The sequence below is a fragment of the Theileria equi genome, chromosome 1 (assembly GCF_000342415.1).
Source record: "Theileria equi strain WA chromosome 1, complete sequence".
NCBI lineage: Eukaryota > Apicomplexa > Aconoidasida > Piroplasmida > Theileriidae > Theileria > Theileria equi.
In genome coordinates, this window is record NC_021366.1 from 1809655 (window position 1) to 1827550 (window position 17896).

At 42.1% G+C, this 17896-nt stretch overlaps 8 protein-coding genes across 8 annotated transcripts, besides 2 other annotated features; 2 read left to right on the forward strand and 6 right to left on the reverse strand.

Annotated features, from left to right (window-relative positions):
• Positions 1–3: 3 nt before the first annotated feature.
• On the reverse strand, positions 4–988 carry BEWA_026280 (hypothetical protein; the record flags this gene model as incomplete). The annotated part of the gene is made up of 3 exons (XM_004829388.1): positions 4–283; positions 319–677; positions 857–988. The coding sequence occupies 3 exons, from the start codon at positions 986–988 to the stop codon at positions 4–6; spliced, it is 771 nt and encodes a 256-aa protein (XP_004829445.1).
• A 181-nt stretch (positions 989–1169) lies between these two features.
• Positions 1170–2102, reverse strand: BEWA_026290 (hypothetical protein; the record flags this gene model as incomplete). The annotated part of the gene is made up of 1 exon (XM_004829389.1): positions 1170–2102. The coding sequence occupies one exon, from the start codon at positions 2100–2102 to the stop codon at positions 1170–1172; it is 933 nt and encodes a 310-aa protein (XP_004829446.1).
• Positions 1322–1380: a microsatellite.
• A 1193-nt stretch (positions 2103–3295) lies between the features above and the next one.
• On the reverse strand, positions 3296–4666 carry BEWA_026300 (hypothetical protein; the record flags this gene model as incomplete). The annotated part of the gene is made up of 1 exon (XM_004829390.1): positions 3296–4666. The coding sequence occupies one exon, from the start codon at positions 4664–4666 to the stop codon at positions 3296–3298; it is 1371 nt and encodes a 456-aa protein (XP_004829447.1).
• A 1458-nt stretch (positions 4667–6124) lies between these two features.
• Positions 6125–7540, forward strand: BEWA_026310 (hypothetical protein; the record flags this gene model as incomplete). Its single annotated transcript, XM_004829391.1, has 1 exon — positions 6125–7540. The coding sequence occupies one exon, from the start codon at positions 6125–6127 to the stop codon at positions 7538–7540; it is 1416 nt and encodes a 471-aa protein (XP_004829448.1).
• A 301-nt stretch (positions 7541–7841) lies between these two features.
• BEWA_026320 (asparaginyl-tRNA synthetase, putative) lies at positions 7842–9665 on the forward strand (the record flags this gene model as incomplete). Its single annotated transcript, XM_004829392.1, has 1 exon — positions 7842–9665. The coding sequence occupies one exon, from the start codon at positions 7842–7844 to the stop codon at positions 9663–9665; it is 1824 nt and encodes a 607-aa protein (XP_004829449.1).
• An 885-nt stretch (positions 9666–10550) lies between these two features.
• Positions 10551–10589: a microsatellite.
• Positions 10590–11395: 806 nt separating this feature from the next.
• BEWA_026330 (hypothetical protein) lies at positions 11396–13062 on the reverse strand (the record flags this gene model as incomplete). The annotated part of the gene is made up of 1 exon (XM_004829393.1): positions 11396–13062. Exon 1 carries the CDS (start codon positions 12854–12856, stop codon positions 11396–11398), a length of 1461 nt encoding a protein of 486 aa, XP_004829450.1. The 5' UTR covers positions 12857–13062.
• Positions 13063–13620: 558 nt separating this feature from the next.
• BEWA_026340 (hypothetical protein) lies at positions 13621–15439 on the reverse strand (the record flags this gene model as incomplete). Its single annotated transcript, XM_004829394.1, has 1 exon — positions 13621–15439. Exon 1 carries the CDS (start codon positions 15190–15192, stop codon positions 13621–13623), a length of 1572 nt encoding a protein of 523 aa, XP_004829451.1. The 5' UTR covers positions 15193–15439.
• Positions 15440–15675: 236 nt separating this feature from the next.
• Positions 15676–17601, reverse strand: BEWA_026350 (hypothetical protein; the record flags this gene model as incomplete). The annotated part of the gene is made up of 1 exon (XM_004829395.1): positions 15676–17601. One exon carries the CDS (start codon positions 17599–17601, stop codon positions 15676–15678), a length of 1926 nt encoding a protein of 641 aa, XP_004829452.1.
• Positions 17602–17896: the final 295 nt, after the last annotated feature.

The following is a 17896-nucleotide window of genomic DNA, read 5'->3' on the forward strand; positions in this document are numbered from 1 at the left end:
AATCTAGTAAACATTTACATCATCCAACTCATAAAGGGCTATAGCCTCTTGTATCAGAGCTACTATTTCCTCCAAAGTCTTGATCCCATTTCTTTTACCTTCGATATAGTCGGATATTAGCGAATTTTGTGGATTTAGGGAAACTGTCAGGTCGTCCCGGACATTCACAAAAAGTGGCTCTCCATTGAACCTAAACTCGTATGTTACAGACGATTGCGTCCTTTCCAAGATCTTGAATGGGATGGTAGAGGCGGCGTTTATGAGTGTCTTGTATATTAAAGTCCTAAACGTTCATGTATTGACAATCTTTCCGCAAACCTCTTTTCAACGTCTTCCATATTATCTTCCACATTCCAGTCGATGGTATTATGTTGACATTCTTGCGATACTTTATCAAATTCTCTGCCGAGTTCTTCTATCTTTAGCTTTTGCTCCTGAAGAATAACTTCAAGTGCGGCCTTTTCAGACTCCAGAGCAGTGAGCTTCTCTTTTTCTCGTAGTATGCTCGGTAATTCTGTGTGATTCATCTTTTCTGCATCCACAGAATCTAGAGTTATACTTATGTTGTCGAGAAACGTCACTGCATCATTTGCCTCATTTTGCATGTCAAGCAGCAAATTTGCCATTTCGTTCTCGGCCTCTATATCTCTATTCTTGTAAACACAGTCCTCGTAGCACTGTATATGTGAATGTATAGTGGAAATACGGGATCAGAAATGGGTTATATTGCCATAATGTTTGAAGTATAAAGTCATTAAAATATATTCGTCCTTGTTATAACTGTGTATACTTTTTCAATCTACTCTAGAATTCCCTCCAGTAATATAGATAATAGAATGTTGGTACATTCACTTACCTTTACAGAAATGTCTGCGTTATCCATAAAACATGGCTGAAGAAATTGTAATATGCCATCAACAGTTTCCACAATTTCTCTGGATGTCTCATAGAGTTCCTCCGAATTTTGGCATTTTCCTAAAAATTTCATATAGTGAATGTATGGAAAATTATGTAATAGGCTTGCAGAGTCTGTGTTTAGTTCTAATGAAAAGTGAAAATCCAAATTTACTTCCAAAGATGTTTTTAAATATTTTCCTCAATATCCATCCATGGTAGTATTCCATTAGACAGTACTCAAGCTAGTATCTAGAGTATCCATCCATAGACTCCTAAATTTGTCTGACCCAAGGATCTCCTTTAGAACGTTTAAATGCCCACCAGCCAAGTCCAGTAAGAGAACCAGATACAACACCAACTCCAGTTAGGACACCAGAGATTACATCCCAAGGAGGAGAGCCAGGACCATGAGGGCCCGCATCTCTAGCAGCAGCAGCTTTAGGAGTAGTAGTTCCAGGAGGAGAAGAAGTAGTAGTAGCAGTACCATCTCCACCGGGTGGAATAGTACCAGGGCCTTGTCCTTTACCATCACCTTTAGTAGCATTAGATTGGTAAGTTGAGATAGGAAGTTGTTTAAGATCAGGAGATTTATGATCAACAGTCCTTTGTGCTTCTTGAGCACCTTTAGCAGGGTCAACACTACCAGTAAGTTCTTCAGGTCCAGGAGAAGCAGGATTAGGAGGTAGTGGACAAAGAGGTAGGCCACATCTACCAGTATCGTTTAGCACTTTCACAAGTTGATTATATTCTTCACAATCTGTGATGCTTTCTGGGTCAGGAACTTCATCCAAGACTTTTTCCCACTCTTCATTGCCATTGTCATTAGCATTATTAGGCTTTTTAAACCACTTACCCAGAGGTTGAACATATATGAGAACTGGATTGTTGCTACAGTGGACTGCATAGACAGCTTCTACATCAGAGGTTGGAAAACTTAGCTCAGGAATCTTTATACGTCTTCTTTTCTTGGGATTATTAGTATTCCTGGGATTAGGACCTATACCGTCAAAATAGTACCTTATTGCGGCAAGCTTGGTATTAGCAGTCGGGGATTGTTTGTAGTAACCGGCCCTTTTTGCACCGTTAACTTTGATATTCCCAGAAGAAAGAGAAATCTTCCGCTGATCATCATTATCAGCATGGTAAATGCAACGGCAACAATAATGCTTATAACCACTCGTGAATGTACCCTTGCTAAGATCCATAGTAACAGCACCATGATGTTCACAAACCAGATCATCTAGTGTTCTTTCAATGTCATTATTGATGAGATTAGGTTTAGAACCTGTACCAAGCCCAATCCAATTGCTACCACTACTCCTGCCATAATACTTAGTTCCAGCACTAGTACTAACTCATACCAAGAGAACCTTACTAGGATTCTCATTATCATGCTTCCAGTAATAGGCAGAAACCGAGTTAACATTATTCTTTGGGAGTTCTGGAACATTTTTAACTTTAGGAAGATTTATTTTTTTACCATTATCATCCAAGATTTCCAAGAGTGTGAACTTTCCTCCATTATCAGCCCTGTGTTCATACCTGTAGAAGTCAGACCCAGGAGGTTCTTCAGTAATTAGCTCCACTTTAATGGTAATCCTATCTCCAGTAGTATATCCTTGGTACGTATGATCTCCACTATCTGCCTTTCGGTGTTGTACGAGCTGAATTGTTACTCCATCATCCACCATTGTTACCAGAGTTCTCATAGCAAGTCCTCAGATATTGGCATTATAGTCCCTCTCATCAGTCTAATTTTATCCAATGATACTCTGTGTGTACTCATCACTCATCCTCCATGTTCATAGAGAGTATGGTCTTTCAAAACTCTGAGATCCATGAGTAGTTTCCTATCTACTCCTCATCCATACCCACTACAACTAGTTCACTGGGTAATCCTATGGAACATTCTGCCGTAACATGGGCCGCATTAGTCCATAAGAGAATCCTCAAAAGAGCCTCTTAAAGAGTCTACTGCCTATTTGCCATAGAGTCTCATTTAAGAAATAACCAAAAAAACTACATTACGTATCAACAAACTATTCATCTGGGGGCAAGTCACAAGTAACTACAATGAACAAATGATCATCCTTATGAGTCAAAGTAGTCCTCATATCAAAAGTCAAAAGCTTAGGAAGATTGGTATACAGACCACGACAACCACATTTACACCAATATCCCCAAGAACTCCAAAACCCATAACGTGAAGTAGGCCAAGAATCTCTATCCTTATCAGACAACTGACAAACACTATGAGCATAACTCTTTAGCATTGGAGGTCTCCTCAGTGAGTCTCTCCCTCAGTAGTATTCCTATCAGACTCTCCACTAGACTTCTTAATGCATGGACAAATGGCCAGGGACGGGTGAGTTTCAAAGAGTTCCCTAGTAGCCATACATTAAAATTCCTCATCTTCATAGACGATAAGTAAGGCCTCTGATTTACCCAAAACCTTGCATCTGACATTCTTGGTAAAGGAGGACTTGACACTCTTGCAGGCCACCTTCATTCCACTCCCTATCCAGTATCCTAAGGACTTAAAGAACCCATAATCCTTAGTAGGCCATTTACTCCTATCATGCTCATACTTGGAATAGGTCTTTAGATAACCATCTCCGGTAAAGGCCAATATGATCATTAAACCTTGTGAAGTAAACGCATTAAAAGAGGAAACAGTGCCTCCATGTGCACCAGCCCCTGCATATGACACCGCTTTAAGTCCTTCCTCACAAAACTTTAAGGTCACAGTAATAGCTCCAACCTTTAAACCACTGCTCCTAATGTAACGTGCCACTCCACTACCTGGATAATGAAGTACATAAAGACACAAGACCATTGCAGTAATGTGTGGAATTGCCAGAATCCAAGCAGCATGCCATCCAGTATTACCTTTACTAGCTTCCCAGCTTTTATCAGGGCCTTTATCAGTTCCAGAAGTAGATAGACATACAACTGCAATAGCAATACCAGGAACAGCACTCATGAACAAGACAACGAGGTCAATAGTATAACCAGTACTAACGTCAGTCAACTTGTAAGGAGCAATAGCAGGATAAAAGGCATAGATGCCGCCCATACCAACCATTCCCATGAAAATTGGAGATAAATAAGTACCGTTATCGTTATCTTCAGTACAACTGCAAGTACCTCCACCACCTTTACCACCATCCTTATAGGCAATAGCCCACATTATGGCAGAGGCTGCTGAAATCAATATTGCAATGATAAGTTGCCAGACTATAACCCAGTAACTAACATTTGACCAGTTACACCACTCAGCAAGCTTAGTAAAGACATAGTAGTATACGCAAACTTGAATACCAGATAGAGGAATTCCCATATTGAAAAATGCGGCGTTATCACTTCCTACATTCATTACAGCTGCCACATTCATTCCATAGACAAATGAGACTAGGACGATAGTCCAGTAGTAGAATGTGAGATCGCCCTGTTCTCCTCCAGAAGTAAATGCAATTAGGAGTAAGATGAATGAAAGGAACAGTGCCATGTTAGTAAATGCAGCAAAGCCCCTGAAAAAACCCTTGGAGCTATCACCCGTCCCTAGTGCTATAGAAGTCACAATAGCCATTCCAGTAAACGTTGCCAGTTCCATAGGATTATGGACCATGTTAATGAACGAACTGGCATACTGCTGGGGAATTTTAAATCTATCAAGTGCAAACTTCGCTCCAGTTAAAGCCACACGGAGAGACTGCAACAGAGTCAGACCTGCCATAAACATGGCGCCTTTCTGAAGATCCTTTGACATCCTGTGTCATCTTGTGATCTTACCTGTCCTTCACACCATTATATACCATATCATTGGCCATAAGTTGGAGAGACCCTTCCATTCTCTACTAGGGAGTTTAGTGTTCCAGTATTCCTCATCATTTCAAGATGCATGTTTAAGTAGCTCACATCCTTAAGGTCTTATAGACGAAGTGTAGAGTTGCTGAATGAGTAGGTGATACCTCTGGTTTCTGAATAAACTCCATTCCTTCATCTACCAATGAATACAAAGGCCCCTATACTTGCATATCATCACCCATATGTCGCCATTGCTCTGCATGCTCACTTTGTTCGCCACAGAGCTCCTGCTAGTCGCTTAATCCCTCATTCCTTGGAACTTGTCATCCGGCAGCTTATAGACAAAACGACATCCATTCCTTCCACACAGTAGCCCTCATACAGACTCCAGCAGCCTATACTTTGACCAATTGCCTATAGTTTGCCTTTCATCATGGGCATCTCATCCGCAAGAGGGAGAAATTGACGCCAGTCGGCCATGTGTAGGCAAAAGTCACACATTTCGTCACCTTACCGTTTTGTATGAACTCTTGGACCTTGTCCTTGGACTTTTGCAGAAAATCCACAATCTGGCGGTCATCTGCCACCTTGGCGGCCATTTTGTGGCGGAAATTACGACTGGCCTGAGACCTCGATGGGGACCCAAGGAGGTCGTTGCTCTCCCGGCCCTAAATTTCAGTTTTAAATTTCCGCAAATCATCTCAAGGTACAATTCACCGCAGGGTCTGGCTGGGCAAGGAGTCTTTTGTATCATAACCAAAGGTAAGTTGAGTATCCGACCTTTAGTCTTGAGCGAAGCGAATATCCGACTGAAAGGAGGATGAGCCCCGAAGAATGAGGGATGCGAACTACGGAGTAGTGAGCCTGAGCGACCGACGGGAGCTCTTTCTATCAGTAGGATTAAGGTCATTACTGGAGTGAAACGGAAGGAGGAATGACCTACCGACGTCGGAGACTAGGTAGTTTAGCGACCAACGGGAGCTTAAAGAAGAGTAATGAAGACTCTATGAGCGAAGTGGCGAGTATACTTTAGTATAGGAGCCTAGGTGTTCACACTGCTCAGTAGACTCCTTATAGATTCTCATTCTACTAGTGAAGCTAGGAGGACGACCAAAGGGAGTCCCTAGAAGAATAGATGAACGAGTTACCATTATAAAATGCCAAGCATTGAGTTGTATAATGCAACAATAGCAAGATGGGAGACTGTGTCCATAGTGAAGGAGTATAGGCAACCCCTAGGGACTATGGATATACTAAGCATCGAGTTGTCTATTCTGGACTTACTCCAGAAGGATGTCATCCTTGTACACTACCCATTTGTCATTCATCCATACTGACCATTCTGCTCACACCAGTTGAGACACTAATGGAGTACTACCATGGAAGAATGAATGAATAGGATGGTGAGTGAAGATGTATTATGACCGAAGAGAGTATCACTATTGACATTAACAAAGTATCTAATGAAGATGGCACTATACATACTTACACATACTATGATGAGAAAGTGCTTATAACAGTCACCGAACAGATTGAACCAAAAGACTTTCCAGGTTATAAAGTGCGCATTCACAAACCACCCAATGGCTATACAATTTCTAAGATTAAGGGAGTTCCAGAAAATGGACTTCCTGGCCAAGTATCCTGTTCAACCGTTGCAGTAATTTCATGGTTAGGGGATTCAAAGCCTGACATCCCTATTGCTATCCAAATTGATAATACTACTGAATACTACACAAATATAAAGGGTGATAGTAGCTGGACCAAATCTAGTTCTGTAACCCCTGATAATATTCTACAAGAGCTTGACAATTGGGTATGTAAAAATAGAGAGGCTCACATAATTAACCTCTCAGAGGAAGGTGGTGCGTGGAATGCCGGATTTTGTAGAAAGTATTTTTGTCCTGGCTGTTCTGGTAAACAGATTACTGTAACTAAATCTCAACCTTCGTCTAAGGATTGTACTTTATATGAACACGAGGTTATAAAAGGTTCCGTATCAAGATTCAAGGATAGTCAAACCAACTATTTGGGACTTTCAAACATTAGAGATGTTAAATCAGTTAATGTGTACTGCACAAAGGGCACTACAGATGCATTTCTCATTTACTTAAGACCCAAAGATGAAAGAGCTGCAAGAGTATTGTTTGAGAACAAGTGGTATAGTAGGTGTTCAGGAGACACTCACTGGGAAGTAGAAAAGAGTTTTACTGGTGGACCATCCGGTGATGATATAGTCCCAATTAATAAACACCTTACTGATGCCTTAATACCAAGGGTTATAATAGATCTCACTAAAACTAATGGAAGCTATACACCTAGAAGAACTACTCTGCAATTTAGTGTTGAGGAGGATAAGATAGAGAGTACCTCTAGTTTCTTAAAGTGCACACACAAACTGTCAGAAAGTAGACCATTCAGGCTCAAGGATATTGAATATGATGGAAAACTACTTGGTATAAAATCTAAGGACTTACTTTTTTGTGTATACGCTTACTATTATTCTGGTCATTCAACAATTCCTCTTCTTATTGAACTGGCATTAAGTAGTGGGAACAATTACAAGTACCTTTTCAGACCTACTAAAGACTTGGACACATGGTTTAAATATGTTGGATCTGGAGAGAAAGCTACTCAACTGACTAATCTCAATGAAATGCTAGATGCCCTTAAGAGTATACACATTCCCGATCCACCTAATGCAAGTTCTTCACTTCCTCTTGCACTTACGGATACCCTAAAGATCGGTGGAAGTAGTCTAACAACGGCTGGTTTGGGTGGTCTTGCCGTATGGAAGGGACCCTCTATACTTGCACGACTAATTGCTCGCATGTAAAATACCCTCAAACCTACCCTTGGTGGGTAGTAGAGACTCTCCCTCTCTGGACTACTCTCTTGTTGGTATACTGGAATGCTAGGACTTATGCAGACTCTTACTCTGTTCAAAATTACTGCATTTACCTAATCATTCACCAAATATACTGTCATAGGCTAGGAATCTTACTCTATTAGAGCACCTCTCTCTTTCAGTCGGCTAAAGCCTATGGTCGGATAGCTCGCTACGTTCGCCTCACTGCTCCCTTTTGCCATACATATACATTTATTTCTAAACCCACCTAATTTCCATTTTTAGCAAAATGTCTTCCCTGACATCTGGAGTTCCGACGGCGTCTCTCCTAAAGAGTGCGTTGAGCAAGACCAAGACTGTCTTGGAGTCTACATGTGAGCGCCATGTTAGAATATCCTCCATTCTATCATTCCTACGTGTAAACTCTGGAGATTCAAAGTATGAATCCATAAGTTCACATATCGGTAGCATCTGTGGATTCAAAAGGGAAACTGGGAAAAAGGCAATCAGCATGGCAGACTTTGAAGGTCTTTGTGAGGGAATCAAGGACTTACGGCTGGAGGCTGAACCGCAGGTTTTAGTAGTACATGGTTGGTGCAAAACTGTGAGAAGGCAAGACTCTGGACGTCTTGTTTTTGTCATTATAAATGATGGGAGTTGCAAAGCTAACCTTCAAATTGTAGTACACGAGGGTGCAAAGGGCCACGATCTCGTATCAAAATGTAATTCTGGAGCAAGCGTCCGTGCAACTGGTTGTCTTGTAGAGCGTCCAAATATTCCATACAGCACAGAAGAATACGAAAGTCTGGAGTCAGTTTCTTCTAGATTTGAATTACACGTGAGCAAAATGTCTGGACACTCCATAGAAGTTATTGGTGAAAATACCCAACCAGGAAAATATCCAATCGCAAAAAAATACATAACAAACGAATACTTGCGAGAAGTTGCACATTTGAGAGCAAGGAGTTACCTCATTAGTGCAACTATGCGTGTTAGGAGCGCACTTGCATTAGCTACTCATTTGTTTTTCCAACAAGCCGGATGTATGTATTTGCATACACCTCTTATTACAACCGCTGATTGTGAAGGAGCTGGAGAACTCTTCCAGGTAACAAATGTATTTGATGGAGTGAAAACCTTGGGAGAGCTTGGAAAAAAGATGGGATCCAATCTTAAAAATGGTCTTGATGCAAAGTTGGAATTTAAGAAGGACTTCTTCAAAAAACGCGCTTTTTTGACCTGCAGTGGTCAATTATCTGGTGAAAATTATGCATGCTCAATGGGAAGCATCTATACATTTGGACCAACTTTTAGAGCTGAAAATTCGCATACAAACCGTCATTTGGCTGAATTTTGGATGATTGAACCTGAATTGAGTTTTGTCGATCTTCCAATGCTCATGGAAACTGCTGAGGCATACGTCAAATTTTCTATCCAATATGTATTTGATCATTGCATGGATGACTTGCTATTCTTTGAAAAAAATGTTGAAGGAGGTCTTATTGAGCGTCTCAAGAATGTTCTTGAAACTGAATTTGTGAGAATAACGTACACTGATGCCATAGATATTTTACTACAACATCAGGAGGATTATAGAAAGGGTGAAGTCAAGATTGGTGAATCTGCTGCATGCAATGAATGTAAGGATGGTTCTGCAGGTGAAAGCGCATCTGTGGATGCTTCATCTCCGTTCCAATACCCTGTATCATGGGGAATCGATCTCCAAAGTGAGCATGAGAGATTTATTGCGGAATCGGTCTTCAAAAAGCCTGTGATCATCTACAACTACCCATCCAAAATAAAGGCCTTTTACATGAGAAGAAACGAAGACGGCAAAACTTGTGCTGCAATGGACTTGATTGTTCCAAAAATAGGTGAATTAATTGGTGGATCTCAACGTGAAGAAAGGTTGGAATATTTGGAAAAGTCAATTGAGGAGAATGGGTTGGACAAGAAGGATTACTGGTGGTATCTTGACTTGCGTACCTATGGCTCAATTCCTCACTCTGGATTCGGTTTGGGCTTTGAGAGACTCATCATGATGGTAACTGGAGCCTCCAACATTAGAGATGTCATCCCGTTCCCAAGATACGTTGGACATGCCGAATTTTAATTTCTGCAATTATGTATCCGTAATACTATACAGATTATACATGACTTATGCACCAGGGTAGTAACGTGTAAGGAAAGTTTGCAACTACTTAAGTTTACCCATTTTACTACATTCACATTACATCATTCTGCTCTTTGGCCGAAATGATGACACAATTCTAACCCATGATGAGTCTTCACAATAGTATCTCATCTATCCATAACATAGTCCCTGGAGGCATCTCCAGCCCACACGCCGTTCCCCTTCACAAAGTTCTTAAAGGCAAGCTTTTTACCTCCATCTGTAGAAAGCAGGAGAGTACACGAATCTCCTGATGCAGATACATCACAGTACAGACACTTTTCGTCTCCACTAGCCGTCCATAGTACAGCTTGTCCATGAGAAACACTAGTAGCATGTTTACCAGCCCTTGGGGCAATACGTTTTGCAGTGGTACCAAACAGTTTTGCTTCAAAAACTCTGCAGTTTCCACCGTCCTTCTCTGAAGCCAAATCAATATGGAATTTGTGAGGACTTTCTGAAGAAAGTTTAAGTTTATTAAACCCTTCCGCTAGCCAACCAGGCGGACATTCTCCCCAATTTTCATCATCACTCTTTGCAACACATGCGTATTTGGGGCCCTCTGAAGCGAGACTAGCTACAACCACTCGTTGAGGGTGTTTAGCCTGGTCCCTGTATACATTTGCATGGTCAAAGGTTTCACCCAATGGCACTTGGAACACGCTCTGTGATCCACTAGTCAGCTCTGCAACCGACTGACCCTCTTGCGGAACGACTAGTGTCGTCTGTACGTCATCAAACTCAAGATCGAATGATTGGCAGACGGACTCATCCACCCCTAAAATGTCAACTCTATGACCAGAATACTGAGCGAGCTGTGAGTCCGAAGATGATGAAGAAGAAGAAGAAGAAGAAGAAGAAGAATGGAAAAAAGAGATTAGCGATAATACGGGTTAGAAGAAGGAATGTGTAACGAAGTTTGCAATAATGTAAAGTGTGTAGAATCTCTCGTTACACACTTGAATGCACGGGGTGAGGAAGAAGAGATTCTACGAAAATGCATTCCGTTCACGCCTCAAATGAATGCGCATTTGCTCCACAGATTGGCATTGAAATTCTAAAAATGACCCTAAACTTGAGCCATCAGTCCCGGGGTTTTAGGGCGAGTTGACCCTGCCATGCTATGGCGGTATACACACTTTCTTCCTTCTTTGGACCCATCTAGCTCTATTATGCTCCGCTCTTGCGTATGCCTATCACTTTGTCTAGGGAATGGCTGGGAGGTGGAGAGCTGAGAGGGCATTGGTGAACCCTGAGAAGCCACTGTCTCAGTGGAGATTCATGGAATGAAGATGGCGCAATTGGAGCGTAAATGTGTTTGTATTGTGTCTGGTTATTGCCAGATATTGGTCTGTAGAGACCCAGGGAACCTCCTCTCGTCTCCCTAGTCACTCACCTACACTGGACAGCTAGATCTGGTCGGTCCCTAAAATGGGCTCACGCTCTCTATTCTAACATTTAGTCGAGATTATGATCGTTAACGGACAAAATATACTCTAAACTCTGAATTCTGCGGGATACGCTGGACAATATGCTCTAAGCTCTCCACAACTACATGCACATTTACAACAATACCAAAGTGCGTGCACAGAAGTAAAACAAATTAAAAGTGCAGAGTCGTGAAAATACTGCATTTACAGTGGCGTATAGTTGAAAAATGTTTGCCACAACTATATATCGTGAACTATCTTCATTACTGTAGGATTTTTCGTCTTAGGAGGCTTGCTACTATTATCAATGTCATCAGAATAGACAATAAAGAGAAACTCCTTCTTTGTCTGAATTGCTCCTCTAACGTCCGTGGTAAAGGCAGTTCCTATATTGCCAAACGATACCTTTGTGGCTGTCCAAATCCAATATCGGAATGCTCGAGCATTTGTGTAATGACTAGTAGGCCATCTTTCCCTACTGTGTTCATACTTGGAGTAGGTCTTGACATAACCATCTCCAAGGAATGCAAAGATGACCTGAGTAAACGAGTGCAAAAATGAATTGAGTGTGTTCATTGCGCTGTTACTTTTTCCCTGGCCTCCCTGCATGTCAGCTCCGTTTGTAGAGATACTCCTTACTGATTGTGCGCAGAAATCGTATAGTACAGTTAAAAATCCAATACTCCCAGCACTCCCCCTGATTGCTCGTGACATAGCTGACTCTGGGTAATGAAGACCACAGATGAAAATGGCTGCGCACGTCATCTCTATTAAAAAGAATAGCCATGCCCCGTGCCATATAGCATTTACTCCTATCCATTGCACATTTGGTCCAATGTTCTTGCTCTTGAGAATTAAAATTGTAATGGGAGCCAGGGCACTCGTAAAGAGAACCACCAGGTCGATGTTGTAACCGGTTCCAACGTCAGTCAATTTATAAGGAGCAATTGCAGGATAGAAGGCATTGTGAATACCATAGCCCAGCGCATTTAACAAGATGGGTGACCAAGCTTTGCTAAGGGCTAGACAAAATTCGTCATTATTCCTGCCTTCATTATCACCGCCTACTCCACCGTTATTATCATCTTCACTCCAATACACAATGGTATACAATAGCGCATTAATGCTAGTAATGCATATGGCGATGATTAACTGGCATACAACGAGCCAGTAGTTGATGTTGGAGAGTCCAAATAATTCCCATAAGAATATTAATGTAAGGTGAAAGGCAGAGACAAACACACCAGTGAGTGGCAGAGAAAGCAGGAAAAGGGGAATGTTTGCTGTGATAATGTCTATAATTGTGGTAAAGGCAGCGCCCAGTAGAAATGAGGCCATCAGCATTCCCCAGTAGTAGAGAGTAAGATGTCCCTGTTCTCCACCAACACAGTAGATGAGAAACAAGAAGACAAAGCATGAGCTAAAGGCTATAAAGAGTCCTGCAGTTATCTTCTTTTTCCCACCTCCTTGACACTGGGAATAAATGGTCATTATAGTTACTCCCATTAGCGAGAGGATCCTAAAGACAACAATCATCCGGTTTATGTACAAGCTCAGATGGCTCTTTGGTATTTGAAATCTTACCAGGGTGTACTTGGCGGCAGCTAGGGCGAGGTAAGGAAGCTGGTAGAGAGACAGTCCTGCCATGAAGGCTATCACCTTCCTCAGTCCACTTTGATTTTTATTATCCTCCTGACCCATTTCTAATGTTTTATAACCCCTTTAATAGCATCTTCCAGCCCTTGTATAAAGGTGTCTCGTAAAGGAATAATAACCTTGTCTTCCTCATCCTTCCAAGTGAGTAAGAAAAGACAAGGCTAATACACTGCTATTCTCCTGGGAAAATTTCAAACATATAACCCATCCTATAGGTTCCAGTTAAAACTATAGTACATTAAAGCGAGAATGAGGGAATACCGAGGAAGAGAATCCAGGAAGAAGAGGTTCTATACCCCATAGGTGTATTTCCGATGTAGAAGCACAGTCAGTAGTCTTTGTGTTATTCTGAGACGCCTATAATAATCTCCATATCTTATTCTACAAGTATGTCCTCCTCATGCTTGCTCCTCTCCAGGTTTAGCCTGTCTATTGCAATGTGAATGGTCTACTGTCTCATTCTTGCTACTCTCACATCCTTTGTCCAAAACCTTTTTTATGGATGCAAGGGTCGTCTTTAAACCATTTTGACAATATTTATGAGAGTTTATGTCTGCGTCCTGATCATTCCTCTTCTACCATGGATGCTGGAAGAAGGGAGAGAATGGGCGTTTCCCGGTAGCTTTCCTATTGTCTACTATGTAGTTATATAGGCCAGCAAATGCGTCCATCTATGGAGATAGTACTTCCCGATAAATCCTGTATAGTGAATACGATGGAAGGAGTAAGAGTATAGAAATGAAATGAGTTAGGAGTGTTTTAGCGTTGTAAAACTGCAAAGTTGTAAAGACTGCATTTGTGATGGGAGATTAGTGAAAAATGTGTGCTCCCTTGAAACTGTGATTATCTGGAGACTCCTCCTTCTTGTGAATGAATGGAAGGTCAAGTAGAGGATCATCATCTTCAGGAGGAGCATCATCGTAAACAATAAATAGATGCTCCTTTTTAACAAGAATATCCTTCCTCAAGTCTATTGTGAATGCCTTGCCTACATTTGACAGTGCAATTTTTGTTGTGTTCCAGGTCCAGAACCAAAATGCCCTTAGCACACTGTAGTGAGCAGTAGGCCAATTATTTCTGTTGTTCTCATGCTTGGAATATATTTTGACGTAACCATCCCCTATGAATGCAGCAGATATTTGTGCAAATGTCAGGGTAAATATTCTCACAGTAGACACTTTCAAGGGACTCTTTCCACCTTGTTTGGTGATTCCACTAGTTCCAATCACATAGGTGATCTGGAGGCACAAATCGTAAATTACCGTTACAAGGCCGAGAATTCTAGCATCGCTTCTAATGGCTCGCGATAGTGGCCACCCTGGGTAGTGTAAACCGCAGACGAAAATGATTGCGCAGATAACTTGTATACAGAAAAACAGCCACGCTCCATGCCATATACGATCACCGCCTGTCCATGGCCTATTTGGACCTATACCTTTCGACGTTAAACCCAAGTTTACAAGTGATGGTATTCCACTCGTAAACAAGATGACCATGGTAATTTTAAAACCTTGATCAATCCCTGTGAGTTTATACGGTGATACGCCCGGATAAAATGCATTCTGCAGTCCAAATCCAAGGGTCGACATGAGAACTGGTGAAATCGCCCTCATACATGAATCAAAAATGTTGTATGCATTATGAGGTCCTTCGTCATCTTTCTCAGTACTCTCAGGCTTATTTTCACCCTTCTCAGATAGTTGGCTACCCTCTTCAACTTCAAAACCTGGAATCCACAGGCATGCTGTTAGGGCGCAGAGGAAAATTGCGATTATGGCTTGCCACACGACCATCCAGTAGTAGGTATCCGAGAGTCCAAAGTATTCCCAAATCGTAAGGAACCCGAGCTGGTAAAAGAACGTCAGCACCTTTGATATCGGCAAGGAAACAAGGAGGTATTGGATGTTATCTGATGCAATTTTTGCAGCCAGAGTGTAGGATGAACCAACAAGGAATGCGGAAATGGCAATGACCCAGTAGAAGAGAGTAACGTAGCCTTGCTCACCTCCGATATGGTAGACCAGAATGATTACAAAGTAAAAGAAAGCCAGCAGTAATAACAAGCAACGACGGACCGGGCCAAAGTGTTGGCCATATCCCAGATCGTAAATTAGAACTGCAAATACCCCGAGGAACGAGAATATTCTGTATGATATAACCATACGGTTAATGTATATACTGATATGACTCGGAGGTATCTTGAACCTTTCCAGTGTAAACTTTCCGGAAGACAGGGTAATGTAAAAGACCTGAAACATGGCTATGCCAATGAAGAAGGCAGCCGCATCCTTCAAGCCCTTCTTAGGATCTGTCTTTGCCTTAGGATTCACCCCTCCTTGTTGGCCTCCAGAGTCACTAGACACGCCGTCCCGTGAAGCCATGGTAAGAGGTTATTCTCCCGCCCTAAGCCGGGCTGTACCAAAACATTCCAATGACCATCCTACTCTTTAAAAATTTTCAAGACTGCCAATGTCTTTTGAATGGAATTGCAGTGCTATGAGCCATTCTTGACCGACAGTGCCAGCGTTTATCGGAATTCCGGTATAAAGACAAACTATATTACATTAAACTTTACCTGTATCTACGTGTTTATAGAGAAAAAAGGCTAAACTGCATTAAAACGGATATAAAACTGCGAGGAAGAATAGAGTCGAGAAGAAGAGATTCTCGACCCCATCGATAGGTCGTAGATGGAGCATATTGGCGCCAAGTTGCGATTCCTAGCTGATCACTAATATTCTAAGCGTCTACTTTTACGATTTACCGGCTCCTGGCGCAATGTGTCAACACCCTGTCCCCTATCCCCGTCAGGGCCTCTGCAAGATCAAGAGCATATCTAACGAGTAAAAATGCCATGCAAAAACTTAGTCCTCTTCAGTTTCCAGAATGGAATGCTCAGCAATTCTTTGCAAGACGTTGCTCATGGGCTGCAGATTTTCAAACGCGAGTCCAGCTTCTGTAACTTCATGAATGGATCCAGCGGCGGCAAAGTCTGACTTTTCAAATTGTGGACCTACAATGGCGGAAAAGATTTCCAAAAGTCTCAAATCGTCTTCTCCAAAATGCAAGAGTTCCTGCGCCTGTTTATTGATAACTTCAATAACGGCAAGTACTCTATTACAATCTTCACTCTTTATGGGAACCCAGGCAACATTTCGAATGTCAACCCCCTCCCTAGAGTCTACAATTGCATTAAAACGTTCATCTTCACACGCATTCTCAACAACAATAACTTGGCCAGTATTGACACATTCCGCTGCAAGTCCATGTGTAAGTGGAGCGACAATCTGCGATCCATCGTCGGAGGAAATTGACCATAGTTGGTTATGATAACGGTCAACAATGTAAACCGTGCATCGCTCAGCCTGGATCAATTTTCTAGCGTGAGTTGTCAGCGCAACAACACATGACTGTATCCCAAGTTGATCTGAAAACAGCGAGTGCATCAAAGCCAATAAACCATCCACACGTTCTCCATTTGCTTCAAATTCTCTCCAACTCATAGCATTCGAAATGCACAAACCTCCAGTCTCACAAACCTGTAGTACAAACGCAACATTGTTTTCATCCCATGGTAAAAGAGCATGGTTTGAAATACTATACTGTATGCTAGGTAGTGGTATACTTTGTAAAGGTACACCACCAACAATTGCCAAACCACAAGATGACCCTGCACTTGCCGCTTCGTCATCAACTATGGACCCCTCTGTGCAATCTCCAACATCTCCCGTTGCAGACGGCATTGTTGATATCTCATCACGCTGTATGTATTCATGGGATCCAAATTCGGAGACCCCGGAGACACAGGGCGTGATGGACATTGGCAAGTCACCACTACGAGCACCACTCCTACACTCGGGGTAGTCCCGATGGGTCAACCCTGCATCTTGCAAGAGTACGGAATCATAGCTAGGTGATTGATATTCCACTTCTGTTGAAACGTAGACACCATCGCAATCAACTGTACTCATTACACGAGGGGTTTCCAACAATGTCTCCAATCCATGTTTTGCAGCTCCAGGACCAAGCGCATCGTCACTGCTCGTCTCCTCATACTTTTCACTGCACCTAGCCATTAAACTATCATCATATTTTCCTGGACTGCTGTAGCTAGAGGGTTCAATGGATGTACAGGAAGAAATGTTGCTGGCGTCAATGCTATGCTGCAAACAGTGATCCTGAACACCAGACGTAGCAGTCATGCTTGGTGCATAAGAAAGGCAACTCGAAAAGTGCAACCCCAAGTTACCCACAGCTCCGACTCCCCAAATTGTGCGTTTAGAGTCAAAGAGCGGGCACAAGAGTATGTTTTGTAGCTCCACATCAGTATGTTGGTCGCATTCCTTCTTGAATTTCACGTCCCTTGCGCAATTAGGGATGCGCAGTACAGCTCCAGTGCGAAGTGATGTAAAGAATGCACCGTGTGTTGGCATGAGAACCTCCTTCTTGTGTAATATTCCCTCCTTTCCAATATAATGTACAACTAGGTTATGAGACTCTTTGTCAGGATAGCAAATTTCTGCAAATTCCGCGTGAATTGTGTTCTTAAGCATGCGTAACGTGAGTAATATCGCCTTTACTGGCACAGTTTGTGTCATGATGGAGTTTGAAAATTTAACCAGCGCCAAAAGCTGCTCCTTTGTGAGCACCGAGATGTCATTTTGTTCGATTGAGCAGTTGTTCCAAAACGATAAAGAGTCGCGTGACGCTGACAAATCCCTTTCCACACATAGACCCAAATCTGCTGTGAATTGCGACCGCAATTCACTCTGTGGCTCCTCTCCAGCCATTCGACTATTCCCAATTAGTCAAAGATTGTTACTCATTTCTATTTCAATGTTGATTTCGACAGTAAAACTCGTACTTTATAACCTCTGGGTGACAGAAGCGCGAACCAGTAGTCCCAAAGTGCTGGGCAGTTTCCAGAGTTGGTATGGCCTACTGGGTAAAACTACATTAAGCGTGGAGACCAAACTTCCAGTTCAGCTTGGTATTTGTATATGATACATACACTCTTTAATTGATCTATAAATGGTCTGCTGAGTGAATAAAAGGCCATGCAACCATTTATTTGCTGAAACTCAG